At 43.0% G+C, this 27,898-nt stretch overlaps 1 protein-coding gene across 1 annotated transcript; it reads right to left on the reverse strand.

Moving 5' to 3' along the window:
- Positions 1–3,337: 3,337 nt before the first annotated feature.
- Positions 3,338–26,395, reverse strand: LOC134398234 (guanylate cyclase soluble subunit beta-2-like). The gene is made up of 16 exons (XM_063125486.1): positions 26,363–26,395; positions 25,974–26,047; positions 24,668–24,762; positions 23,365–23,525; positions 21,451–21,547; positions 19,339–19,550; positions 17,595–17,688; positions 15,242–15,345; positions 14,709–14,925; positions 12,495–12,815; positions 11,094–11,242; positions 10,250–10,396; positions 8,753–8,907; positions 6,067–6,221; positions 4,887–4,991; positions 3,338–3,465 (listed from the first exon to the last, which is right to left on the reverse strand). Exons 1-16 carry the CDS (start codon positions 26,393–26,395, stop codon positions 3,338–3,340), a joined length of 2,247 nt encoding a protein of 748 aa, XP_062981556.1.
- Between the last annotated feature and the right edge of the window lie 1,503 nt (positions 26,396–27,898).

Below are 27,898 nucleotides of genomic sequence, written 5' to 3' on the forward strand. Positions count from 1 at the left end.
GAATACATACATACTTCTTTATTGCGATCCATAGATCCATGAAAAAACCAAAGAACAAGAATCAAACATGAAATCATACAGTTAGAGCTATTTTCAACTTATGTCTAATACATAGAGAGCTCTAATCCTGGCCGCCACTGTAAGACATTTAGCAACAGCCAAAGTTATTCTTGAGGACTTATCTTCCAACAGACACTTAACATAAAATTTGTCTGAACTTTTGGACAGTTTCCTCAACAATGGGGTGATCGATGGCGGGCCTGATTATAAAAGCTACAGGACAGAAGGATATGCTCCATCGTCTCCACTTCCATGTTCCTACAGGGGCACCGCCGTTCCTGATAAGGGACACCAGCATATCTGCCCTGAAGTAATTCAATAGAATAAACATTGCATCTGGCCTTGGAGAAGGCAATACGATATTTAGCTACCGACAGGTTCTTTAGATAGTCAGCCAGCTGAAGAGGCCCAACGTAATGAACATGCAATGCACTGAGAGAGCAGGAAACATAAGAGCGAGCGCGTAAGTCGCAGAAGGCTATATCCCACAGTCTTTGTTTAACAGATTTCAAAGCAAAATTCAAGCCCAGATTAAGGAGGAAGGAAGAGGAGAGACCGATTGAAGCTGCCTTCCTGGCAAGAAGCTTGGACCAACTGTTCACATAGTTGTCCTGAGCCAGACATGGAAGCAGACCTGAGCCCCTCCCAAAAAGACTAACTTCCATCCAAAATTTTAAGGCAGACCACCAAGCCCTAAGTGAAAGAGAGCTTTCTCTGGTTTCCAACAAAAGTACCGAATTAGGGACACACTTTGGGAGTTGAAGAAGGGTCCTCAAAAACCTTGTCTGTAGCCTATCTATCTCAGATGTTAATCCCCCTATCCAAATGTTGGAGGCATATAAAAGCTGGGCTACAGGGTATATGAATACCACAAATAAAGTAAATAAGTAAACTTAAAAAAAAAAAACCCAAACAAACATGCTAGCAGCTAATTACATATTGATCTGAAGAACCACATGCTCCTAAATTATGGCAACTAGAGAGGGCCTTTTCAGTGGTGGGTCCCTGGTTGTGGAATATCCTACCCAGAGATGCTGGTGTCTCCCTTCAGCTTTGCAGCACCAAGTGAGAAGAATTTTATTATCATAGGCTTTTAATGGATGGTTTTTATTCCACCTGTTTCTTGCTGCTTGTTCTATGTTTGTTGCTCTGTGATTTGTAATGTTTTGCCTTAACAATTGTATGTATTTTTTTTTTATTGTTGAAAGGTGGGATGGCAATTAAAAAATAAATAGATTACTTAACCTGGGATCTACAAAGGACATTCTTCATTAAATGATTTCCTTGCACCATAAATCAGGGGCAGGCAAACTTTTTGAGCTGTTGGCACATTTGGCAATTTGAGAAACCACGCAATGGCTGCTGTAGGAGACATGGGAAACGACAGGAAACCTGTCAAAATGACTGCGTATGAGGCAGATCAAGGGCTTTGAGCCCCAACAAACTACATGTCTTTCAATCCAGTTGTCAACAAACAGCCATTCCAGAAGCCAGGAAGGAAATGCATTAATTACACAAAAAGGTGGGGGGGGGGGGAGGGCACTTTGGTGGTTACCAAGAACAGTAACCAGGGCTGCATGGGGCCTAATGGCACTACATTACAATGTACACTATCTCAGTTTTTCCTCAAGGTGGAGGTTTCGTTGGGGATATACTGCGCTTTCCGCAGTACTTAAATCACAATAGTATCTTTCTGGTGGTTTATTTACCTTTTAAGTGCTATTTGAGGCAGCATATATAATGCTGGCAATGTATATACTTAAGAGTTGATTCAAATGGCCAGTGTAACACCTGAGCAGAGACTGCTCAAAAGGACAGACGTCCCTGTTTGCCTAAGCTGATAGGCAAGATTAAGCGAGTTCCTGCCTCATACATTGTATTGCTTACATGAGTAGACCACCTCTATCAGCTCATAAAAGTTCATAGCAGTAATTGAGTAATGTATGGATCAACCCTTAGTGTTACCTATAAGGGAGAACTGTGGCTTCTCCCATCCCTACAGCACTGTGACCAAACAGAATAGAAAAAAGCTTCAAATCATATAAAACTTTTCATGTTCAACATGTAATAATAATAATCCGCCTCTCCCTCTGGATTGAGGCGGGGAACAACAAAATACAAAAATATAAAATACATGAAACTGATTAAAAACAAAACAAATACATTATTAAAATCCTAGAATCTTTTAAGACATTTTAAAATTTGACTGGGTAGGCCTACCGGAAGAGTTCCGTCTTTACAGCTTTTTTTTTTAATTCAGAAAGACTTAAGCTGGTGGATCTCTCCCAGCAGGCCATTCCACAGTCTGGGAACGGCAGAAGAAAAGGTCCTCTGGGTAACAGTTGTCAATCCAGTTTTGGCTGGCTGAAGTAAATTCTTCCCAGAGGACCTGAGTGTGCAGGGTGGATTGTACGGGAGAAAGCGATCCTGCAGATGACCTGGACTTTAGCTCAAAATGCTTAAGTACTGAGGCTTAGAGTGTCGTCTGAACAGGGTCATTGCCTTTAATTTTTTACAAGAACTCTGATGAAACATTCTACATAATGTAACATTTAAATTGCATTAACTATGCTTTAAGTTTTTGCCTTAAATATTTCAGGGCAAATGCTTGCCGTGTATTGGGATAAAAAATTAACATGGGGTACATCTTTTTAAGCATTGTTTACTAAATACTAAATCTCTCCTGGCAAGCCATTCCACAAACAGAGCGGCAGAAGAGAAAGTCCTCTGGGTAATGGTTGTCAGCCGAGTTTTGGCTGACTGAAGTAAATTCTTCCCAGAGGACCTGAGTGTGTGGGGCGGATTGTATGGGAGGGTGTTGAACCTCTTGGAGCCTGAGAGCCAATCGCAGTGGTGGGTGGGACTGAAGGCAAAAGGGGAGGAGCTAATATACTAAAAATACCAGCATGTTTTAGCTTAAAGTTCTTACTATCGAGAAATAAACCTTAGGAAAGGCGTTTTAACTTATTAGAATGTGGAAAAACACACAAAAGCTTGGACACTACCAAAAAATTCTGTGTCTGGGGGAAGGGGGCATGGCCTCAGGAAACTAGAAGAGCCGGATTTGGATCCTGGCCTTGAGGTGCTGCACCCATGATGCAAGGAGAGCAAAATCTACAAGAGAAAAATAGTAATTAGTCCATCCATTCTCATCAAACCACTGACTGCTCTTCTAGCTTCTTTCTAATTCATTGCACAGTATTAAGATCCAAACTCTACTGGAGGTAACATGCAGATGTTTTTGCTAAAAGTCCATACCATGACCGCCAAACTTTTTCTAAAACATAATGCAAAGTGCTGAGGGAGTGTGGTTGTTGCCGAGATGGATTGAGCTCGACTGATTCCGAAGTGATGGTTCATTTTCTTCTTGCAATTCATCTCCACGGGGACAATAGCTTTCAGACCCTAATGGGTAACCAGAGAGAAGAAAACAAAGGTGTGAGAAAAACAATTTGGATGATTCCCACTTAGTGTTTAAAACCAATTTGTTAGCCATCCCCTGGGTAGTCCCACCGTATACCCTTTTCACAGCACAACTTTATTGGACAGAGTTCAACTCTTTTTCTTGAAATTGCATGGATGGGTTCGTGTGTCTTAAGTAAACCAAGCAACAATAAAATTGTATTTGTGAAAACAGACTGCTCTAGACATGCTGTTTTGTGAGTTGTACGAAGTGAAAAGATATCCCTCCTCGCCATTAACACTCAGTTGTAGAGTTATAAGGGGTAGTGGATTTATTGTGTTCAAGGGGCTGCCTTCAAGATGCTGGGCCGGCTCTTTCCCTCGCCTGGGGCGGCATTGGGTAATCTCGATGCTGAGGAGGGAACGCAGTTTCTGGGTGGCCATCCGGGTACCGGAGCTGCCCCCGCCCTCTTCCTGATGGAAGTGACCAATCGCTGGTCTGCTTCCATCAGTCACCACCCCTGGGTTGACCCCGGAGCAACACCAGGCAGTGGAAGCACTGTATTGATGTCGCCCCATTTGAAAAAGTCGGGGTAAATGCCTGACTTTTTCAAATTGCAGTATCACGGGGAAGCCCCATGGTGGCTGCACAGCTGTCCTTGCGTCGACTAACTGACACTGCGCAGATCCACAGCCACTGTGCAGCTTTCCCTGCGTATAGACAGCCCCCTGGATTTGGGGGAGTTGGTTGCTGTTGCTATGAACAGGGTACCGCCAGAGTATTTGCTGTTGCCTCTCCAGCCCAGAAGCCCGATCTGGCTCTCCAGGATTCCCCAGGTGACCACGCCCCTCCCTGATCATTGGTGATTTCCTGGCTTCTGTGCAGTGTTCCCTCGCACTTCTCACAAAGTGAAATGCCTCCCCTAAGGCTTAGTAAGAGCTTTAACTAAAATATGCTGGTAGTTTTGGTCCCGCCCCTTTTGTCTTTGGCTCCACCCTCCGCTGAAATGCTAGGTACAAAAAATACAATACATCACACACAACTGTATCTTAGTAGTGTTGATTTCAGTGGAATTGCATCTTTGTATGCAAGTTCACCGAAATCAACACCGCAGTACCAACATAAATAGACCATGGTTGCCCTCTTGAACTAAGTAAATTATAAATTAAAGGTATCTAATACTCAATTTGAAACCATGTGGATTACATAATGGTTGTATATTATCAGTACATCTTCATCCATTATGGCAGCAAATTTATTTGAGGCCACTGGAAATCATGAGGGAGGGGGAGGCTATTAACCTCTGTCCTTTTACACTTTCCCCACTCACCCCATACACACACATGGGGAAATAAACATAAGTATTGATAATCCATTCTACTGTTTCAGTGCACTAGATGATCTGGGGAATGTTGAAACAAACCTTTGACAACTTCTCCATGTTCTACATTTCTGGCAGTAAGCCGCTCTTGACAATCAGCATACTTCATCATTACAATCTCCTTGCCGCCTTGACTTTCCAAAGCGTCTGTCTTGACAAACAGACAGAAGGTGTCAGCAACACCGGTAAATGCTGGGATTATGTAGTGGAAAATATATTCTTTGCAAAATGTGTTTAATACAGTTTGAACCCAACAAAAAATCTATTATGTTTGGGAAATAAATCTTTACATTAAAAGATAAACTCATAAGGAAAGAAAGAAGGGAAGCCAAATAATGAATGCTGGAAACTTTGGGTAAGTGTTGTGCTACTGCCATGTGAGCATATCTATAAAACAACCTTCCCCAACTTGTGCCTTCAAGATGTGCTGGACTACAATGTACATAATTCCTAGCCAGAATGGCCATGGGAGTTAGAGACCAACGCATCTGGAGGATACCAGGTTGGGGACGACTGGTATAAAAAGTAGTAATGACATGTTATTGCCACACTGCCTGCAACTTCATTTAAGAACATAAGAAGAGCCATGCTGGATCAGAGCATGGTGGATCCATCTAGCTCAGCATTCTGTTCTTCCAGTAGCCAGCATGCTTCATTATCAAACATACCCTTCCAAACTCCATAATGAAGTTTTAATTGTGATATTGTTACTTTGTAAATTACTCTAGGAGAGTTTGCTGAAGAGCAGCCTATAAAGATCCCCAATAAAGAAATAAATAAGTGTCCCTTTGGGCTTCAAATACACCTGGCCTTTACTATTGCTAAGTAGCAGTAAACGGCTTCTAGAACATGTGGTAGACAACAGCTCCATTTTGTGTCCAACCAGCCCCAGCATAAGAGATTAATCATAGAAGTTGGCATTGGGGCGATGGGCACAGAAACCAAGAATCATTTGCATTTCAGAGGCTAACAATTGTAAAGTGGCACAAATTATTCTGATCTACGGAGGGCTTAGAAAATTGGTAGCTTTATTTACAGTTGAAGAGAAATCATTTGAGGTGCTGAGGCTCAAAGCTAAATAAAATGCAAGACATACAATTCTTGATTTTATCAGAGCTAAGCCTTTCAATAGAGTTACAAAAGTACGGGGTCAGTGGGTGGGTGGGAGAAGAGGCATCACATAAGTAAGGATCAGAATGTATTGATCTCTACATGCCTTTACCATCCGCATTACCAGAAGTCTCTTCGGCTCGACCCATTATTTCATTTTCAGTAGCATAGAGGTTTTGCCTCAGGAAATACGTTCTCATTTTCCCTTTGCCTTTGACCTCTATTTCTCCCCTTTCCACCATCTCAAACGCATGTTGGGGTAATGCGCTGTGCAGTGCAAGAAACACAACACATGTGGGGTTAGCAACATGTTCGCTGTTAAACCTCGAAAAACATGTGAGCAAACAGCTGCCCCTCAGGGTTCTGTCAGCCTAAGCACCCTTTTCCGATAGCACTTTGTCTTTGGTCCAAAGACCACCCCATCATTTCCCCTTGGCTGGGATGTTGGCAAATTCCACCCTCCTTGACATTTACATTGCTAATAGATCTTACAATAGATCTAAAATTAAAATAAAAGTGGTACCCGCAACAAAATGTTGCACCATGGCCAGACAGACATTCTTCCAGAATACTCCATTCCATTGTCTTTGCCCTGTTTTATTATGTGTGTTTGGGGTGGGGCTTGCAGGCATAAAGGGATCTGGAGCATGGTGTGAAGAATTTGCCACTATGGTCCCAAACCAGATCAGAGCTCTTGAGCTACTATTTGCATTTAGGAAAAGCTCTCATTCAGTCCAATGGGAGTTCTCCCCTGCCCCAACCCCCCTAAAGCAAATAGCAGATACAGAAAGAACAACTCCAAGGCCTGTCTTCATAGTGCTTCTTCGCTGCTCCTTCCCCCTGAACACCCCCCCCCCCCCGGTATCACTGCTGTGGGGTGGGGGCAAGGAATCCCCATGCTAGGAGGGACCACGAGGTTTTCTGGTGGTCAGCCAGGTACCAGAGTCCACCTCCTGCCCTCTCCTGGCTTCCAGCGACCAATGATCAATTGCCTTCCGACCCAGGACATCCCCCAGATCGACGACGGAGCAAGTTCACACAGCAGAAGGGCAAGTCCTTGACTTTTTTAAAGTGCAGCTTCAGGGGGGGAACCCCCTGGTAGCTGTATATCGGCAGCTGTGTCGTATAACCAATGCAGCGCTGATTTGCAGCTGTATAAACAGCCCCACAGAGTGAGACCACAGCAGAGACCAATCAGTTAAAGCCCCCTTATCCCCCCCCCCCATACCAGGCACCCAATCTGGACTGGGGCGGGGCTGCACCTGCAATTTACTTTTAAAAAGCCATGATCTTGTTTGGCCTTGGGTTTGCATTCCGTATCTACTCAGCATGCTTTTTGTGGGCTTTCCTATTTTCATAAGTTTTTAATTTCTAAAGCTTGTTTGCACTACTGCAAAGCTTGAGGTTCCCTACAGCCTGCTGATACCTCTCTTTTTTGTATGGATGGAGCTGTTTTGGCTACATAAGTATCCACGCTTAGAAAGTGAGTTCACTCTTGGTATAGAGAATGGATTGGGGTGTGTGTGGATGGATGGATGGAACAGAAATGTGGCAGTAGCAGCCATTAGGGTGCAATCCTATGGGTATTTAGACAGAAAAAGTTCTACAACTCCCAGCATTCCCCAGCCAGCGCATGCATAGGATTGCATTTTTAGCAGCTCAGCTGCTTCGCCCTATTTTGTTGTTTATTCGTTCAGTCGCATCCGACTCTTCGTGACTTCATGGACCAGCCCACGCCAGAGCTTTCTGTCGGCTGTCGCCACCCCCAGCTCCCCCAAGGTCAAGTCTGTCCCCTCCAGAATATCATCCATCCATCTTGCCCTTGGTCGGCCCCTCTTCCTTTTGCCTTCCGCTTTCCCTAGCATCAGCCTCTTCTCCAGGGTATCCTGTCTTCTCATTATGTGGCCAAAGTACTTCAGTTTTGCCTTTAATACCATTCCCTCAAGTGAGCAGTCTGGCTTTATTTCCTGGAGTATGGACTGGTTTGATCTTCTTGCAGTCCAAGGCACTCTCAGAATTTTCCTCCAACACTACAGTTCAAAAGCAGCTATCTTCCTTCGCTCAGCTTTCCTTATGGTCCAGCTCTCGCAGCCATAGGTTACTATGGGCAATACCATTGCTTTAACTATGCGGACCTTTGTTGTCAGTGTGGTGTCTCTTCTCTTAACTATTTTATCAAGATTTGTCATTGCTCTCCTCCCAAGAAGTAAACGTCTTCTGATTTCCTGGCTGCAGTCAGCGTCTGCAGTAATCTTTGCGCCCAGAAATACAAAGTTTGTCACTGCCTCCACATTTTCTCCCTCTATTTGCCAGTTATCAATCAAGCTGGTTGCCATAATCTTGGTTTTTTTGAGGTTTAACTGCAACCCAGCTTTTGCACTTTCTTCTTTCACCTTCGTCATAAGGCTCCTCAGCTCCTCCTTGCTTTCAGCCATCAAAGTGGTGTCATCTGCTTATCTGAGGTTGTTAATGTTTCTTCCTGCGATTTTAACTCCAGCCTTGGATTCATCAAGCCCAGCACGTCGCATGATGTGTTCTGCATACAAGTTGAATAGGTAAGGTGAGAGTATACAACCCTGCCGTACTCCTTTCCCAATCTTCAACCAGTCCGTTGTTCCGTGGTCTGTTCTTACCGTTGCTACTTGTTCGTGGCCATTTGTGTGGAATGTGTTGGGGTGCTACAAGCTGGAATGGGGACCCCCAAGAAGCCTGAGAGCTCCAGACAATGTAACAAACAGAAGACTCAAAAGAGAATCTTTTATTTTCTCTTGTATGACTATTTATTTTTGGTCTCTTACCTGAACGCTGTTGGGCTGACATGGATTTTGTCTGGGAGCCCATGACTTTCCATCCTAGAAGCTGTATTAACTGTGTCACCAAATAAACAATATCTGGGCATTTTCTCTCCGACTACTCCAGCCAACACCGGTCCGGTATGTAGCCCAATTCTAATCTGTTGGCATAAACACAACGTGAAATATGATGGGGAGGCAGGGGGAATATTGCTTTTTATTATAGCTCTGAAAGAAATAAGTTGTCTTTCATTGGCCCTCCTTAATTTGTTTTAGTATACTATGAGGATTTTTGTTTAAATATATCTGTACAGTACATTCAAAATTCTTTCTCTCCTATAGCAAAGTGACAACAGAATAAACTTCTGTGCTGGAGTTACATGTGCTGCATAAAAACCTGAAACTTTCTGATGAAGTAGGCTATAGTCCACGAAAGTGTATGCCAGAATAAATATGTTAATCTTTAAGCTGCCACAAAACTCTTTGTTGTTTTTATGGATAGGAAGGGGCCGTGCAGCCATGTGTTTAGTTCCACCCCCAGGGTGGATGTAGAACCCTGAAAAAATGAGAAGTCTACATGGCAGAGGGAGCTTAGAAGGTATAAGTTTCCCCTACGAAGAACTTATGTCTCAATTTGTGAGGTGCTGCGAGGATCTTCACAACCTGGAGATGGGGCTGAACTTGCAGCCCATAGCCCCTTCCTATTCATGTGGACTGTAACACCTCCATGGGTCTTAAGTGAAATATCTTTACTGGACAAACTAGTTGCTTACATTGTGGCAAGCTTTCAAATGCACATGTTCATCTTCAGCGATACGTTCTCAACTCAACAGAAAATACACCTTGTCTTATGCTTGGTTCTGACGACAACTTAGCTGGATCTCTTGTTTTCAGAAATATAGGGATGTCTGGGGTCCCAAAAGTTGTCAAGTCAACACAAGTTGTATTGGCAAAGAAAGCTATTTGTGCAGTTATGCCTTTGGTGTTCCGCCATACTTATGTTCCGAAACTATAGTCATAACGACGTATGCAGCCAAATCCTGTGCAGGTTTACTCAGAAGCAAGTCTTACCCATTTTAATGGAACCTACACCCAAGTGACTATAGATAGGGATTGAAGCTCTGCAGCACAATCCTATAAATGTCTACTCAGAAGTAAGTCCTATTAAGTCCAGTAAGCCTTATTCCCAGGGAAGTGTGTATAGCTGGGGTGGGGAACATAAATTGGATGGGGGATTGGATGACACCCCACTCTTCCCTCCTCTACCCAGTCCCTTGGTGGCATCATATGGGGGGGCTGGGAAAGCCGGCACACAGCAAAGCTGCCCTGGCCAAGGTGGCGGAGTGCTTCTGCATCTGGTGCTTTGTCCTGGACGACTTTGCCTGCCCCACACCTTGCCCCATTGGGGAGGACATGAGGCAGGGAACACTCCTAGCACACTGTGGTCCCTTCCAATTGGGATGGTGAGCAGCTTGGCTTGGAAAACTTTGAAAGGTTGATTACCTGTATAGGTTGATCAGTAATAGGATTCATAACTTCTTTGGCAGCAATTCTCATGCCCAGGGCAAAATTAGCCACCCTTTCAGCATGACTACTGACAGGCACGGGGATCCCTCCTACAACCATGTAGGCATCACCTATCGTTTCCACCTGTAAGGCAACAAGGAGGCATACTGTCAGCATGGAAAGGCCTAACCCTGCAAGATGCCAAGGAGAAAGCTGGATCTTTTAGCTGTTCATATACGCAGGGTTGTCTTATACACACACTCTCTAAAGGAACATACCAAACTGCTTCCCTATGCTTGCCATGCTTCTTCCTCCCTTTTTTAACCCTTGCAGGGAGAGATATCTCAGGTATGTTTCCTGTATTTCACCTAAGGATTGGGGCCTGCTAACTCATGAAGGCCCATTGCCAGTTGCCACTGAGAAAGCAGTGTGGGGGCCATGTTGAATGGAGACATGAATCTATCCTGGCTAACAAAAATGAACAAAAGGCTTCTGGCACCGGGTTTTATCTGCTGGGTACAAAATGGAAATCTTCACAAGAATGGAGATGGGGAAGGAACGACTGGAAAATTAGTTGGCGGTGGATTTGATTGGCTGCATTTCTAGACCCTTTTCTGGATCCAACCCAAAATTCAAAAAAGAAAAAAAAAGAAGTCATAGTAAAATGGGTACGGCTAGCTAGTCTAGGGGGGCTTGACACTTTAATGTGTATTTAAAGTGAATAGTCTCATTCTTGCTGCCGTCTAAAACAATTCTTCGTATCCATGCGGCTCTAAGCAGCACATGAGGGGGGAAATTGCAGCATGTGCTGCAAATGTGAATAAATAGAAGGAAGACTTACTTTATAAACGCCATGGACACTAGTTAGTCGATCAAACTTGGAGTACATTGAATTAAGCATCTTCACTATCTGAATAGGTTCACAGACAGAGCAGATGTTTGTGAAAGTCACGACATCACTGAAAAGTATCGTGCAGGAACTAAAATCTCCTAGGGAATAAGTAAAAGAGGGATTGCCATTTTTAAATCACTATGACCAGGATAACACATAGGGCAGCTGTTTTACCAGTAAGACCAAGGACAACCAGTCAAAAGTTTCTCTCACTTCTATCCTTCTGTTAGCTTAGAGGAAAATCCAAGCCCAACAGGCACAGTCCACTTCATTTGTGTAAAGTTATCAAAGGATTCAAATGGCTTAGAGATTACATTTTATTCGACCCAACAAGTTAGTGAAGGTAGTGAACCTTTGCATCATCTCAGAAACTTTAAGCAGACACTCTTTTTCTTCTTCATACTTCTTGAAATCTAGGGGCGATTTCCAATGCTGCTGTTGTGCTGCTGCTTCCTATAGCAACCATGGAAACAAAGCCAAAAGGCTCATTTCCAGGGACTCCGCTGACCTGTCCCATTCTGGAAACATGTTTTGACTCATTTCTGGTTGCTTTAGGAAGCGCTAGTTTTCCGTTGCTCCAGTGGTGGGTCCCACTGGTGCACGGGTAGCATTGGATACTGCATCAGTCATTTGTAAACCCCATCAGCAAAACCCTCTTGAGGTGCTTCCAGATGAGGCTTTTATTGTGCCTCATTCTCAAAGTATTATGGTGGTGGGGTTGTACAGAACATCGTCGTCTGGAATCCCTCCGATGTTTTTCCACCACAGAAAATATGTTAAGAGGGAAAAGACCACATTGCTGCACAATGACTTTTGACTGGTAGTGCTAAGAGCCCTCCATCTGGAAGCTTCCCTGGTTTAAAACAACGACAACGTGCAAGATAACAATGTAAGTGATAATACGCAAATAAAAAAGCATTGTCTGAATCCTTTTGGGTCATGCAAGCGATTATCTTTGATGCCAAACCATCCGGCACTCTTGAAGCCGCAAAACACATGAGAGGCCAAGCTGCACAAGCAAAACTGAAAGCACTGAGGCTGCTCATATCAGTCTTCCTTTTATTTATGTATTTATTAAAAATTCTGAATTAAACATATGGCGCAGCCTCGCTGGAAGGAGTTTCTAGCAGTCCTCCACTCAGACTGCCAACCAAGTCCACACCTACCCTCAGCAATGCCGCAGCAGCTGGTGTTCCCAGATCATCTACTGGGGCCTCCAACTCTTCTTTTATTAGTATTTTTCACTTGCTGTTTGTTAGCTGTGCAAACTTTTAAAACGTTAGTGATGGAATTCTGAAAAACAAACAACCCCCCCATACCTAAGGATTAAGGACTACAAAAGCATTGTACCTGCTTCGACCTTTTTGCCCTCTTTCAGTTGATTGGCGACATGTTTTGGCAACATGGCGTACAGCAGAGTTTCTGATTTCTTCTTTTCTGCCTCCAGGTTTTTGGAGAGAAGCCTGAGCTCTTCCTTCTTCCTCTCCAGCTGGTTGGAGAGCTCTATCTCTGCCAGCCGTTGCTGGTTGAAGAGGATGAGGTCCCTTGTTGTGTCATGCTGTGCTAGGTCAGACAGGTGCATCTGCAGGTCCTCCAGCTCCTCCAAACTGCGTAGCTTTGGTGAGCACAAGTACATCATGCACTGGATGGAATCCATCCAGACCATTTGTCCTTTTCATAATAAACATACAGTATTATAGTGTGATGTTCCAGTATGTGTAAACCTACTAGCAGCAAATTTGAATCTTAACTGGAAAGCTGTCCATAACCTCTGCATAGGGAGCTTTTGTGTGCTTAAAAACTTCAGATCTTACAGATGAAAAAATCAAATCTTGCAAATGCTTCATACCCTTTTATTTATTTATTATTTTCTTAGAATTTGGAATCCAGAATCTGGAATTCTTTTGTGAGTTATTGAAAGAATTGAGGAAGAGCAAAGGGCTCATAAGAGATAGCTGGGTAACAGATTGTGTTGGCCTTTGCTACATTAATAGTATGTAAAATATACAAATATATAGCATAGACATATATAATTTTATCACAAAATATCAAAAGGCTAACTGATCTGTAGATTTTTCAAAAATATATTTTGTTTTGTTTTGCATATGAGTACAATTATACTGATATTCCATTTGTTAAGGAAAATCCCTGTGTGATTAGAGGGTAAACAACACTGACATGATCAAGCCTCATGAAGTCTCAGGGGTACGGAGTTTTGTTTTTTAAAAATAGAAGTATTAACCTTTGGTGTCTTGTGCTGTCACCACTCAGAATGATTAGGAATTTGAGCTTAATACTTGAAATTGCCCTTTCCACAGGCTCTACTTACTAATTGCCAGAAACTGTGAGAGACTTTTCTCCTAAGTCTCATTCCAAAGTGATTTTTATTTATTTTTATAGAACTCCAGTTTGAATTTCTTTAAAAGTTATTTATATATTAATCTTTAATCTTCTATGTATGTCTGTTGTTGTTGTTTAAAAAATGGTGTTTGTGTGTCCTTGATGGGCTTGAAAACCATACATCTGAGTGTTATGAAACTTTAGGATTGGTTCTACCTCTCTCTGGTATGTTTTTAGGCATGCAAACATTTCATCTGCCGTCTTGAAACAAAATGGCGGCCAATCAATTTTTAAAAAAAGATTGACTGCTTCAATACCATATGATTGATTTTAACCAAACATTGAATCCTGATTCAGCACTGCAGCAAGCAATTTTTTGCCATATAGAACTGTGTCCACTATTTTAAAACAAAATGGTGGCCAATGAAACTTTTATAGCTTTAATACCTTTTGATTGATTCCAGCCAAGCTTGGCATGATGATTCAGCATTACAGCTAGCACATTTTAAGCATATATTTTAACCACCTGCTTATCTATAATCATTAAAGAGGATGTGTCTCTGTCCATCTGTCTGTCTGTCCATTGCCATAGCTCCAAGACCATGAAAGCTAGACACCTGTGGTATGTATACTAAGAGGACCCTAGGAACATGCACTTCAGAGTTATTTTGTTTTTAATTAATTTAAGTGTGTCCATGTGGTTGAAGCCTGCAGTCGCATCAGCCACTAGGGGCATGGTTCCTTAACTGGTGCAAGTTTTGCAATCCATATAGTTTGAAGCCAAGAATGATTAGTAGTGGGAGAGATTAGCAAAAGGAGAAATTAGTAGAGGGACTACTTCCTCCAATGGAGCCCCTCCCCCTTAGGGGAATGGAGTGGACAGAACTCTCTGTCATGGGACTATAGGAGTGCACAATGGCAGGGGCCGTGCCTAGGGATACCAGCAGGCGTGGCTTAACTTAGACGGGACAGATATACTGTGCCCAGCTCTGACTGCTGCATAGCAAACCTTGTAGGCTTCACAGTATTAAACTAAGGGCTACTGCATCCTCTACGAAGCTGGGTCAGTTTGCTAGTATATTAATGTGAGCCACTACTGTATTAGATCTGACTCTCCTAGCTAGTGCATGAATGTAGTTTTGCTTCTTGTGCTTTCCTTTTCCTTAAAGGAACATAAAGATTCTTACAATTCAAATGTCTGCAAAAAGCAATTTAGCTTGGTACCTCTGAGCTTTAGTGCAGGCTGCTTCTTCCACGACTGAGGCAACATATCCCCTCGTGTCTTGAGAACAAACTGGCTATTGATAAACTTCCGTATGCTGAAAATCGTGAATGTAACTTGTGGATGAACAATAGAAAAATATTTGTCTAATCTGGTTCCAAGTATCTTCAATCCTGGTACAAATTTCTGAAGATTAACGCCTGCTTGCTTAATCTTCAACTGAGAACAGGACAGAAAGGCAGTATTGCATAAATAAAGACTTTTCAAACTTTCTCTACAAGCAACAAACCAGCAAAAACTTACCTCAAAATCAAAACAGATCCTACTTACAACTTGCATAGTGGTAAGACTGATCTTAAGCATTAGACCCTAATAACATTTACATATATTTACTAGGAAAGCGATTTTAAAGCATTACACACACTTACAACAGAAGTTGATCCAATAAAAATGGATGAGGACTCTGGGACCAACGCAACAGCCATCTTTAGTCCAAACCTTTAACTACAAATACTCACCCAAAGGGCCAACTTACTGTTTCATCAAACACTATGTGAAAAGGAAAAGCACAGCAAAATGTTCTCTCCTCCACCCAAATCCTCTCAGGGAAAAGTGGTTCAAATGTACGTAAAAAGTTGCCTATGAAACACAGAGAGAGAGAGAGAGAGAGAGAGAGTGTCTTTGCTTGACTTTGCACATTTGAACTGTATATGGGTTCCTTCAGACACATACACACACCATAGGCCTTTCAAGGAGCAGTATTGAGGTCGATTTGATGCGGGCATCCCAGCCATTGGTTCACTGCTGACTAGGATGACCACATGGAACAGAGGACAGGGCTCCTGTACCTTTAACAGTTGCATAAAAAAGGGGATTTCAGCAGGTGCCATGTGTATGTATGCAGCACCTGGTGAAATCCCCTCTTCATCACAATAGTTAAAGCTGCAGGAGCCCTGCTTGCTTGACCAGATACAAAAGAGGGAAGGACTCCTGCGGCTTTAACTGTTGTGATGAGAGAATTTCACCAGGTGCTTCAGGCATACAAATGACAGCTGCTGAAATTTGCTTTTCTATGCAACTGTTAAAGATACAGGAGCCCTGTCCTCCTTTTCATATGGTCACCCTAGTTGATTCAAGATGTTTTGCTGCCTGAGGTAAAATGGCAACTGGCTCCCCCCTCCCCCATACCAGAGCCAACCCTTTAAAACAGGGGTGAAGAACCGCAACCCAAGGGACCAAATTTGGATCCCTAAGGTGCCAATCTGCTCCCATGGGTTTCCCCAGAAGGCCACACCCCTCCCTCTCCAGCTACCAATAGTTTCCCACCTTTTATACAGTTTCCTGCACATTTTAAAAGGTTGAAATGCCTCTCCTAAGACTTATTGACCCCGTTCAGACAACATGCTAAACCATGCTGCTTAACCACAAAATGGTTAACAGAATGCATTAACCACTTTGTGGTTAAGCAGCATGGTTTCCCGTATTGTCTGAATGGGGCCAGTTACTGGCAGCAAGGTCTTTAAGCTTTAAAATGCTGGTATTTTTGGCCCCACTCCTTTAGCCTTTGGTTCTGATCCTTTTTTGGCTTTGGACCTACCTGCCCCTTAAATTTCTCTGAAATTGAATTTGGTCCTTGGGCTGAAAGAGGTTCTGCACCCATTTTAAGAAGGCTTGCTGTACCATTCAGACATCAATTCCTGCTTTAGTTACCCCCTTACATTCTACCACCTGAAGAAGCCTGCTTCAGCTCACTGCATGGTAGGGCTGGCCCCTGTGGAGGCTGTCGGCTCCAATTTCAGCAGGGCTGTGAATCCATTTTGGATTTTAGTCAGAACCGGACAGAACTCTAAAGGAGCTATCTAAGATGTTGAACCCACTTTGGTGATGGGGTTCAGCACTTTAGATAGTTTCATTAGAATTCTGGCTGGTTCTGATTGAAACCTGGAATGGATTTACAGCCCCACCAAAACCAGAGCCAACAGCCTACATTGGCAGGCCCTGCATCTGTTTCTGTTTTGGAAGGCACAAGTAGTAACTTAAAATTACTACTTTTAAGTAGTAATTTTAAGTAGTAAACTGTGATACTAGTTATTCCAGGATAATTGTGTGGGAGTGGTGGTGGTGGGAGTCCAAAGAACATCCTCTTCAATTTGTAACGCTCCCATGTTTTATCACTACTCCTTCCATCTTTTTTTCTTATCAGGGGAAAAAAACATGAAGAAAAGATGAAATAGTTGCACAATGCCTTTTTATTGTAAACGATAGGAGACCACCATCTAGATCAGCCTTCCTCAACCTGGGGCGCTCCAGATGTGTTGGATTACAACTCCCAGAATGCCCCAGCCAGCTGGCTGGGGCATTCTGGGAGATGCAGTCCAACACATCTGGAGCGCCCCAGGTTGAGGAAGGCCGATCTAGATGCACCCTTGGTAGAATACGTACATGATATTGAAGCTCTGCCCTTTGAACAGTAAAGTCTTCAGAAGAAAAATCCTGTACAGTTTCAAACATATTTAAAAACTTAGGGGCTTTTTTTGGTTTTTTTAATGAAAGGGGATTTTCCTGAATGTCCCAATCCCAAACTGTCCGAATTTTGATGCCAGGATCAATGTGTAAAATCAGTAAGCTTGGGTACTCCTGCCTATGACTTATGTTTGCCATCCTGAACATAAGGATGGATCGGTGAAATGGAGAAGCTTGTTGCTAAGCAGAGCAAATCAATCAACGAATTGCATTTAATGGTCTGAAAATAAATAAGCAACTATGCTTTTCAGAAAGCCAGACACCCCCTCCTGTATCACCTGGAGGTTTTCTGTAATGGTGCTTACATCCAACCATCTCTCATTTACACTCCCGAGGTCCATATTTCATTACAGGAACTAACTGACCTTTCCCAAATTTCACAATATTTCTCACAGTGTCCCAGTGGGATTCCTTTTCTACAGATTCTTCCTTTCCTTTATGAAAAGCTGCATCAAGTCTCTAAAAAGAACAAATTGTCAAAAGAATGGAACATTGTGGTTACTGCAATGAAACAATTCATACTTATGTTCTATAACAGGCATTGGGGAACCTCTAGCTTGATATGGGCAGGATCTACACTACTGCTTTATAACGGTATTGAAGTGCACTGACAACTGTTGAGGCCTAGGACACATTCCATATACCGTTTTCAAACCACTTTTAAAGTGTTATATCTTGCTTGGTGTAGATCTGGCCCATGGCCTACGGGTTCCCATCTGGCCTGTCAGATTGTCTTCCTGTCTCTACCTCCTCTTCCCTGGTCCTACCTAGGATCTATAAGTTTATGTTAGAGCAAACTTATAGCCACAGCAGATCTGATGTATACAGATTTATACACAAGTTTCACTGCACATATGGTGGGTGATGCCTTTATTATTATGCCATCATGCATTGTTTCTTGATGTTGGTCCTTCAGACATTCTAATGGGTGAACTGACCCCAGTAGGTGTAGGCATTCTGGTAATAAGTTCTGGCCCCAATGAATGTAAACACATTCATTTCAATGTCTGAAGTGAGCCTATGTGCAAACACCTGAACACTAGCACTGAGGGTCCTACACATGTACAGTTGTACACTCACTTCAGATATTGAAAAGAATAGGGGTCTATTAGAGGTGGGGCCTACTACCACCTACCCATACCCATCACACATTTATTCTACATTCATAAAGGGCTACAGAATCATAGAGTAGGAAGGTATCAAGAGCTGCTTGGATCTGTGGATAGCTGCCCCATGTGGTGAGCCATTGAACTGCAGGTGGCAGCTTCTCAGTGGAATATCCAAAGCCCATGGATTGATTCCTCCCACTAGGTTGGCCTTCTGGACAGGAAGGGATATAAGAGGGCTTTCTGATCCAGTTGAGCCTTGCTTGAGCAACACAGTCTACCTGAGTTCTAGCATGTTTCCATAGCCTTGGTGGTTCTTCAGTTCTCACTTCTGCCTTGCTCTGCGATCCTGCCTCCTGAATTGTCCTTTGCTTCTGGCTTACTCTTTGGTCCTGCTTCTGGCTTTGTCCCATGGCTCCTGACTCACATCTGACTGCTGCCTACATCCCAGGTCTGACAGAAGGATTCCTATGGATAATCTAAGGCAGAATATACTGTAACTTAAGCTTACACAACAGGCTTGTTCAGACAACATGCTAAGCCATGGTTAGACCGCTAACTCTTTTGCAGCAAATGGTTAGTGAGCATCTTTAAACCATGGTTATGTAGTAACCATCGTTAGGAATGGTTCACACAACACAGTAAGCAATAACATTTAGCTCTAAATGCTTAAGCTCTGTGGCTTAGTGTGTCGTCTGAACAGGGTCAGTATTTGTGTGTCGTCACCCCCCCCCCCCCAATCCTTTCTTTTAAAGTCTCCAAGAAATGAGAGACTACAACTCTCCAATTACTCAATAGACTGGTTTTCAAACATCCTGTCTCCTAGAATCCTGTTCCACATTGGTTCATCTCTTCAAGAATTCCCTCATACTTCTGAAAGCTGCTACCAAATTGCTTCTAACGAACACAGTACCCTAGTCATCTGCATGGCTGTTCCCCTCTATAGATGAAGAATGTTTGGCTTAAGTCAAAACTAAGTTTTGAAGCTCCTCTTCTACAGGACCAATTTCATCACCTTCTTATCCTCCTGAGAGTTATCTGCACAGGCAGAATTTGCCTTTTCTTTGCTCCTGTCCTTTGCCTCTTTATTCTTCTGCAAAATAAAAAATATCACGTGCTCCTTCTTGCCGGTGCGCTCCTCTTCTTCGTTTTGATTAAGAATTTCCAGTGTCACTTCACTGTCAAAGAAATCTCTGGCCACAGCTTCAAGAATGCCTGTGTAAGAAAGATCGTAGGGCAGGCCATGGTTCTAGGTAATATGTCCCACAGAGCGTGACTTGATAAAAAAGCGTTTCCCATCCTTCCTCCCACCGACAACCTCTAAAAAGCTTCTCCGGGGTGGGGGGGATCAGGGGTCAGTTTGGGGTGGATTCCTGCATTGAGCAGGGGGTTGGACTAGATGGCCTTGTAGGCTCCTTCCAACTCTGCTATTCTATGATTCCCCCTCCCCCAGCGGCCTCTAGCCCCACATCCCACATTGCTCAGAAGAGCCCCTCAGTGCCCTGGAGAGGCTTTTTGTGTGTGTGAAGAACAGTAAACACAGAAGGAGGAGAGCAAAGGTATAAGCTTTCCTTCCAGAAACTTCTTTAAGTTATCTTAGCTTATGTTCCAAGGCAGTGTTATTGAAGCAATGAAATAAATTATCATGAAGCTGAAGTCCCAGTTTTGTTTTGTTTTAAATCCAATTTCTATTACAACGAATTCGGGGGTTAGCCGTGTTCATTTCTTGGAGCAAAAACAACAAAGACTTGTGGCACCTTAAAGACCAACAAATTTATTCTGGATCCGAGGTGTCTGCGGTATTTGTGCGAAATTAACTTTTAAATGTTTTTAAGCAAAATGGCTACAGAAATACTCAGGGCTCCACAAAGATCCTACATGTGATCGCAGGGGGCAAGGCCATGGGCATGGGCCTTGGACCAGAGAATGTGGAGGGGTGACTGGATTAGGGTTTGTTGAGCTGCCGTCCTTCCTCCATAGGGATTGCTTAGAAGATGAAGATATCTATTAGATCACGACTAGCAGCAGATCATAGCATCTTTCCAAAGTGATGAGTATTTTGTGCTCTTTCAGCAACCTCCCCACTCCACATAGACATAGGGCGGGGGGTGTCTATGCGTTGCCGCATTGGAAGGGGATCAGTTCAAAAGCCTGCAGCATTGCTGCTGCAAGGCTCAATCGATAAAGCTAGATGGGGCAGGAGGGGGTGCGAGCTATCCAGCTGGAAAACCCACAGTGCCAGCTGCCATTCCATTGTCAAACCCGCCCCCTGCCCTGTGTTCCTGTGCTTACCCAAGCTATGTCCAGTGGATAACCTGGAGGAAAGGTAAAAGTCTTGGTAAATCAAGAGTTTGAAAACTTGCAGTTTTGGGAGGGGGGATCCCAATGTATCTGCGACTTGGCGGCTGTGTTATTTAAACAACGCAGCACCACTTCACAGCCACTACGGGGTTAATAGAGCATATAGACACACACACCCAGGTTGAGGGAGGGGGTTGTGTATTGGTGGATTGCCCTTTCCTAATAGGTGCCCTTGTGAGAGAGAAAGGGATTCCTTCTCTCTATCCCAACATTTTGGTTAGATCCAAGATCTACCTTTCATTGATGGAAGGGGCTCGAAGATGCCTCTGCCCACTTTTCAGGGATCCTGCCTCCACCTCCACACCATGGGTCAGCCCATTCAGCAGGGTCCTCCCAGCCTTTTGTGTGATGTTTCCAGGGGCTAGACAGGGCGGGGAAAACACCACATCACAATTTCACTTTTCAGGAACTCCTTCCCGCACATGCCAAATTGTTTAACTCAGAAGTACCAACTGAGATTGTAGGGTGTACTTGTGCAGATAGCTAGGCCCTTAAGGAGCTATCCAAGGTGCTGAACCTATATTGGGGATAGGTTTCAGCATCTTTAGAGTTCTGTCTGGTTCTGACTAAAACCCAGAACGGATTCACAGCCCCACTGAAATCAGAGCCGCCAGCCTCCACTCCCCTTAAAGTAAACATCTTGTATAGAAAGGACAAGCCCTTATGAAAATGTTCCTTTCCTGTAAGAATATAGTTGCATAATTCACATTCTAGAGTAAAACCTGACAAGGGACAAGATCTTGTGCTATTGTACCTGGGACAATGTGACACAGGCCTTTCCTGTCAGAGTAATAGTGGAGTAACATCATGCCATCTGTTCTTTCCACTCGAAATGATGGTGCATTCATTTCCTAAGTAGAAAAACTATGTTTTCATGTTCTTGAATAAATTCCCATATACAGTTCTATACCCAACACACTTCAAATATGCATTTTTAATGTAACTTGAACGTCTGCCGTGGTTCCATTAAGGTAAACAAGGCAACACCATATCATGTCCACTTCCATTAAATATATTAAAAGTATCAACAGATGGAAAAACAAAGAAAAATCATATATAGTTTTTAAATGAGTCCTTGTGGCTTGCTTGATGTGGAGTTACTACTTTATATTTTGAGGATTTGTCCGTGGAATGAGGTATAATTTAGTAATCACACAATGTTTCATTAACACAACCAAATCCAACATTATAATACTTGGGATTTCCCCCATTTTACATGCAGTTATGTCACAGAGAAAAGTAATCAAACTTGAGCCCATTATTCTGCATCTTGCATCCTGGAATGATCCTGAAGAGATCCTGGCCCTCCTCTGTGTGACAACCTTTCAAGTTGTTCGGACTTTATACTGTTAGTTTTACCCTACCCTGTGCCTGTTTACCCTACCCTGTGCCTGTTTGCATTCTCTATTGTTCTACTATGATTTTATTAGATTGTAAGCCTATGCGGCAGGGTCTTGTTATTTACTGTTTTACTCTGTACAGCACCATGTACATTGATGGTGCTATATAAATAAATAAATAAATAAATAAATAATAATAATAATAATAATAATAATCACAAGCAGCCTGCCCTCTGCCTCAACATTTGTCCTTTCTGTTAACGTACCCACTGACAACTCAGAACAACTTCACCCAAAGTTCTCAAACTGTTCCAGCAGCAGGGCCAACCCAGGACATTTTGCTCCCTAAGACAAAGGACCGGACACTGCCCTTCCTCCCCCATTCCAAATACAGAAGCCAACCAGATTGAGTGCTGAATCCTACTTCAACCCTGGCAATGGGACAGCATCCTTCATCAGACCTGGGGATAGCAGGGCACCTTAATGGGTGCATGGCTCACATAGCTCTGTCCTCCAACTCCTGGTTGCTGATCTCTGGCCCCTCTACCTAATGGTAAGGCCGGCTCTGGCAGGAATTAAAATTTGTCTGCCATTGTAATAAAGATATAACTCTGGTGCAGTGAATCCTTATTCCTTCCAAGTAAAAGACCCCCCCTGTCTCTTGATAATTATTTTAGCTTGACTTCTATATAAGCTAGGGCAAGATCTACACTACTGCTTTAAAATGGTTTATAACAGCAGTGACAACTGTTGGGGCCCAGGACACACTCCATAGACAGTTTTCAAACCATTTTCAAAGTGTTGTATCCTGCTTGGTGTAGTAGCCCCAAACATTAGAAATACTGCAGGAAACACCAAAATTACATGCATTTTCTCCAGCTAACATGTAAAGCAGGGGTGTAGACCCTCAAGTCTAGGGGCAAAATCCAGCCCTTTTGCGGTCCCAATCTCACTCTCTGGGATTTCCCAGAGGGCCATGCTCCCTTTCCCCTAACCACTGAACATTTAGTAGTCCCCCCCCCCTCTTTTGTGCAGTATTCCCATTCTAGAATGTTGAAACATCTCTCCTTAGGCTTAGTTACTGGTATAAGAACTTAAATTGAAAATATGTTCATATTTTTATTTTAGCTCTGACTGCTTTGTCTTAATTCCTGCCCACCACTGGTACATGACCTCCAAAAGCTTCTCTGAGTTCGAATAGCCTTCAGGCTGAAACCCGTTCTGTACTCATGACGTAAAGTTTGAGCATCATATATACATGTACACACATCTTTTTCAACTTTCTTTTTAAGAAGGATGTATTACAACTGCACAGCAGAAGGAGATACCTGGTAGGACAAGGCAAGGTAGCTATGAAGGGCATCAAGGTTCTCAATAAACTCCATCAAGTTTCCGCCTAGCGTCCGCAGCATTCTATCGTACCCAGACATCTTACAGAAACCGAAAAAATATTCCCCAAAAAGTTTCAGGACAGCTTCTTGCGACACATCTGAATGGAAATGAACGATGAAGGGACAACAGGGTTGGAATCACTCAAACCTGGAGCATGAGCAGAATGCAGCCACTGAATCTGCCGAAAGGACCACAAGCCTGCCCAATATTCTGGGGTGCTTCCAGATGAGACGTTTAATGTGCAATCGCCCAGAGAAATGTGTGCAGTTCCCACAGGGTAATTGGGCTGGACAGCTTGAAAGCAACAAAAAAAGAAAACAAAAACACACAGAGGGGGAAAAAACTTCCAAAAGTGACTACAGTTTATTTGTTTTATTGTTTACGTGTATGCACAGGCTGTGCTTGCAATGTGCTTTTCCAATTGTAAAAAGAAAAAAAAATGTTCTGTGTAGTCTCATTCCTGACTGTTATATATGTATTATTACAGCCCTTTGAGGAAGGCTTAACCCAAAGCAAGATGGTCAAAACGCATCAGGCTTTTCCACCATAAACTTGTCTGCAGCATCCTGAGACTTTTCTCCCCATTTTATGTGTACATATTTATTTGAAGCTGATATGGTTTTTGTGTGTGTTTGTGTGTGTGTGTGTGGGGGGGGGGAGATTCTTCAGGGGCTAATAAATCTTAGTAGCAGAGACCTTCTTAAATCTTAACAGCACACAAACCTTCATAACTCCTGAGTCTTCTTGAGAGAGGTTGGAAAGCAGAAATGCTTAATAGCAACATTGGCTGTTTGTTTTAAGAGGATGATTCTTTAACTGCTGGGGTTGGGAAGTGCAGGTGATGAGGGCTGAAGGGGATGATTAAGTAAAAGAAAGCCCCAGTGTCTTCAACTGGAGTAAGGCCTAGTCACCTCAGAGGCAGTATGCTTTTCCTCTGAAGTTGCCAGGCCCACCTTAACCAAGTTCAATGGGACTTACTCTCAGGTAAGTGTGTATATGGGCTACAGTTCTACCCTCAGCTGTTTCTGAATAAGTGCTACTGAACTTAGTTGTAGTGGCTTCTGAGTAAATATGCACAGGGTTGGGCTACAAGATTCGTTGTTCCTAGAACTACACCATGACGTAAATAACAGAATCAAGATGAAGTAAAGTAATAAAGCAAAAGAGAAATTGAATAAAAATAAGGCAAAGTTTAAATAATCTGAAAATAAGACATAAAACCAGCAGTTATCTCAGTACTTAGTGTTTTGCAGGTTTCTTCGACCAACTTTACTGTGACAGCATCGTCATATACTGTATATGTCATAAAGGTGTCTTCAACCCCAGCCTGTATTCTGTGAAAATGCCAAAGATGAGTATGAAGCTAAATGAAGAACATTGTTTACAATCCGGTTTGTACAGTACAGTGAAACCAAAATACTTTTAAAAACTTTTAAATAAGGCTGCCATGTTTAGTTGATTCAATTTAAAAGGTTCAACCAATTAACTGGACAGAGATTTTTTAAAAAACAACAACACCCAAGCCTGATAATTATCTGTCATGTACAGTTCAAGGAAAAATATGCAATTCCAAAACAACAGTGCTGTTGTTCAAAATTCATGCCTTGCAAGAATTGTATTGCCAGCTGATGTAAAAAGTCACTGATAATAATGTGAAAAAGAAAGTGGGTAGTCCAGATGCTTCTAGAACCCTAAAACCTGATCAGGCACACTCATTTCTCCTTCCACTGCCGAAGACACACACACCACACACACCACACACAGAGACTCCACTGCTACTTTCTAGAGCTGCCTTCCCCAACCTGATGCTGGTCAGATGTTTTGGACTTCAACTTCAGTCAGCCGCAGTGAGCATGGCCAATGGTTCGAAATGCTGGGCTTGCAGTCCCAAACATGTGGAGGGCACCAGGTTGGGGAAGACTGTAGTAGAGCATGTTCACCAGTGTTTCCAAATTGAAGGAAATTATTCTAGGATGAGTCATGGGAAGTTGTCAATGTTATGATCAGGGCAGTGATGCTATAAAATATACGACATGGTCTTCTTAAGACAGCTGTACTGTGCTTGTGCATTTGGGCTTTTTCTCTCTTGTTCCTAGGTGTGTGTGTTTTTCATTCCTCGCTACACTTAAAGTTTTGTTGAAGTTCATTTTTTAAAAATATAACACTCTTCTGCATTAGTGCAGTTCCATTTTCAGGATTTCCTCTTACTCTGTGTAGGCTTCTAAATGTCATGAAATGTGACATTAAACAACAAAGAGCACACGTAAGGAAAGTGCACCACAAACTGCTGTGCAGCTTTTCTCTCATCGCCCTCACCCCACCCCCAGAAACATTCCTGTGGATGCCCAGGACAGGAGAGGCTATTTCAGAGTAAATGTCTACATTATACACAAGGCAGCAAAGAGCCTTGAGCAATGCGAAATGAACAGCGGAGGGTTGCTCAGGCCGTGATTCTGTGAGAATCATGTTGTTCACACCAAATTCACACCAGTATCCTAATTTTCACATTTCACTTACATAATGTAGTAGAGGTACTGATACTTACTTGAGAGTTTCCCATGTTTCTTCACCAAATTTCTCTATAAGAAGAGACTTCAGGCAAGTGTTGATAAATCCATACTAGAGAGAGATGGACAGTTATCCAAAGACTAATGACCTTCCCTCTCTAAATACTGCATTGCATATGTCCAATTTCCATGGAATTACTTTTTTGTGGGGGAGGTGCTTTAGACGTCCTTTAGCCTACTAATGATTCTATTTTCAAAATATACTATCGCTAAATAAGAAGAGCACTACTGGATTGGACCAAAAGCCCATTTAACCCAGCATCCATTCCCACACAGCAGGCCAACCAGATGCCAAAGGGAAGCCCATAATTAAGACATGAGGACAATAGCGGTCTCCAGCCCATGTTCCCAAGGAACTGAAGCATACTTGCTCTGATAATGGAGGTAATATGGTGATCATGACTAGTATTGAAAGGGCTTTCCTTCATGAATTCATCTAATCCCCCTTTCAAAGCCGTGATGCATTCCTTCACCGCATCTTGTGAGAGTGAATTCCACACCTAGTGCGTTATAGGAAGAAGCATCTTCTTTTGACTGTCCTGGATCTACTACCAATCAATTGCATTTGCTAACTTGGAGTTCTAATAAGATTAGAAAAGGAGGAAAGCTTTTCTCTATCCACTTTGTCTACAGCATGAAAACATTTAATCAAACTACTTCATGCTTTCCCCACGGCATCTGCAACTGTCAAAACAGGACAATAGGAAAGAATGCTTACCATGGTACCGTTATCTTAAACCAGATACAACAGACCCTCTCTGGAGCTGGTGATGCTCTGATCTAAAGCTTGGTGGCACAGTTTTAAATGCCCAGTGAACACAGACCAGGAAGGCCCATAGGGACGCCAAGGCAGAAATGGATTTGGTGTACTGAGTCTCAGCAGAGCTCAGAACCAGAATGCCCAGTGTCGGGATGACAGAAGTGATTTGTTACCCTCCCTGGAGTATATATAACCATACTTTGAAATAAAATCTGTTATGGTAGTTCAGCTCAGCAATAGCTGAGGACAAAGTCCCTAGGAAAGCAGAGAAATCTGGGAACTTCCTTAATATTGGAGCAGGATCTTACAAATTCTAGAGGCCTGCAGCCAAATATACAGGCTAGGTATTTTAAACTGGGGCAGATCAGGCAAATCTTGCATATTCTCTCACCACCTTCTTCCTGCTGCCCTATTTGGAAATCCAGTAATTAAATACCTCCAAGAGAAATGGAATCCCAATAGCTAATGCAACACAGCTTGGCCTCTTGGCATGGGAGGAGTTAAAGTCACCTTATCTTTGAGGCTTCCCAGATGGAAGACAGAAGTTCCAGGCCATCAGTAATTGACAATTGGCTCACTGATAGTTTTACTGATAAGAAAGGAATCGAGACAATACCATAGGTGCCTGGTTTTGCAGTTGGGGACCAGGAGGTCAGTACCCAAATTAGATTTATAGTAACATCCCCCTCACAGTGTTGTAAAACAACCGTAACTCCCTCTTTGACCCTGATGTCTCTGGGAACAGCCCAGCCTTCCCAACCTGGTGCCTTCCAGATGTGTTGGAGTGCAACTCCCATAATTCCCAGCCAGCCTGGCCAATGCCATGTTGGGGGAAGACCTAAGCCAATGGCAGCCAGAGAGGGCACTAAGGCCACAGCTAGACCTAAGGATTATCCTGGGATCATCCAGGGTTCGTCCCTGCCTGAGCACTGGATCCCCTGTCTGTCACCTAGATGAACAGGTTTGACCCCTGGATGATCCAGGGATAAACCTTAGGTCTAGCTATGGCCTAATAGTTGCCCTTTCCGTCTGTGACATTAATGGATTTTAGCCAATCCTGGCCAGAGGTTTCATAGAAACCATAAAATGCCTTTGCATGTTGCAATATAGGTTTACCAGATCAGAATCTAATATTCAGCACAT

The sequence above is a fragment of the Elgaria multicarinata genome, chromosome 4, assembly GCF_023053635.1.
Source record: "Elgaria multicarinata webbii isolate HBS135686 ecotype San Diego chromosome 4, rElgMul1.1.pri, whole genome shotgun sequence".
In the NCBI taxonomy this organism is placed as follows: Eukaryota; Metazoa; Chordata; class Lepidosauria; order Squamata; family Anguidae; genus Elgaria; species Elgaria multicarinata.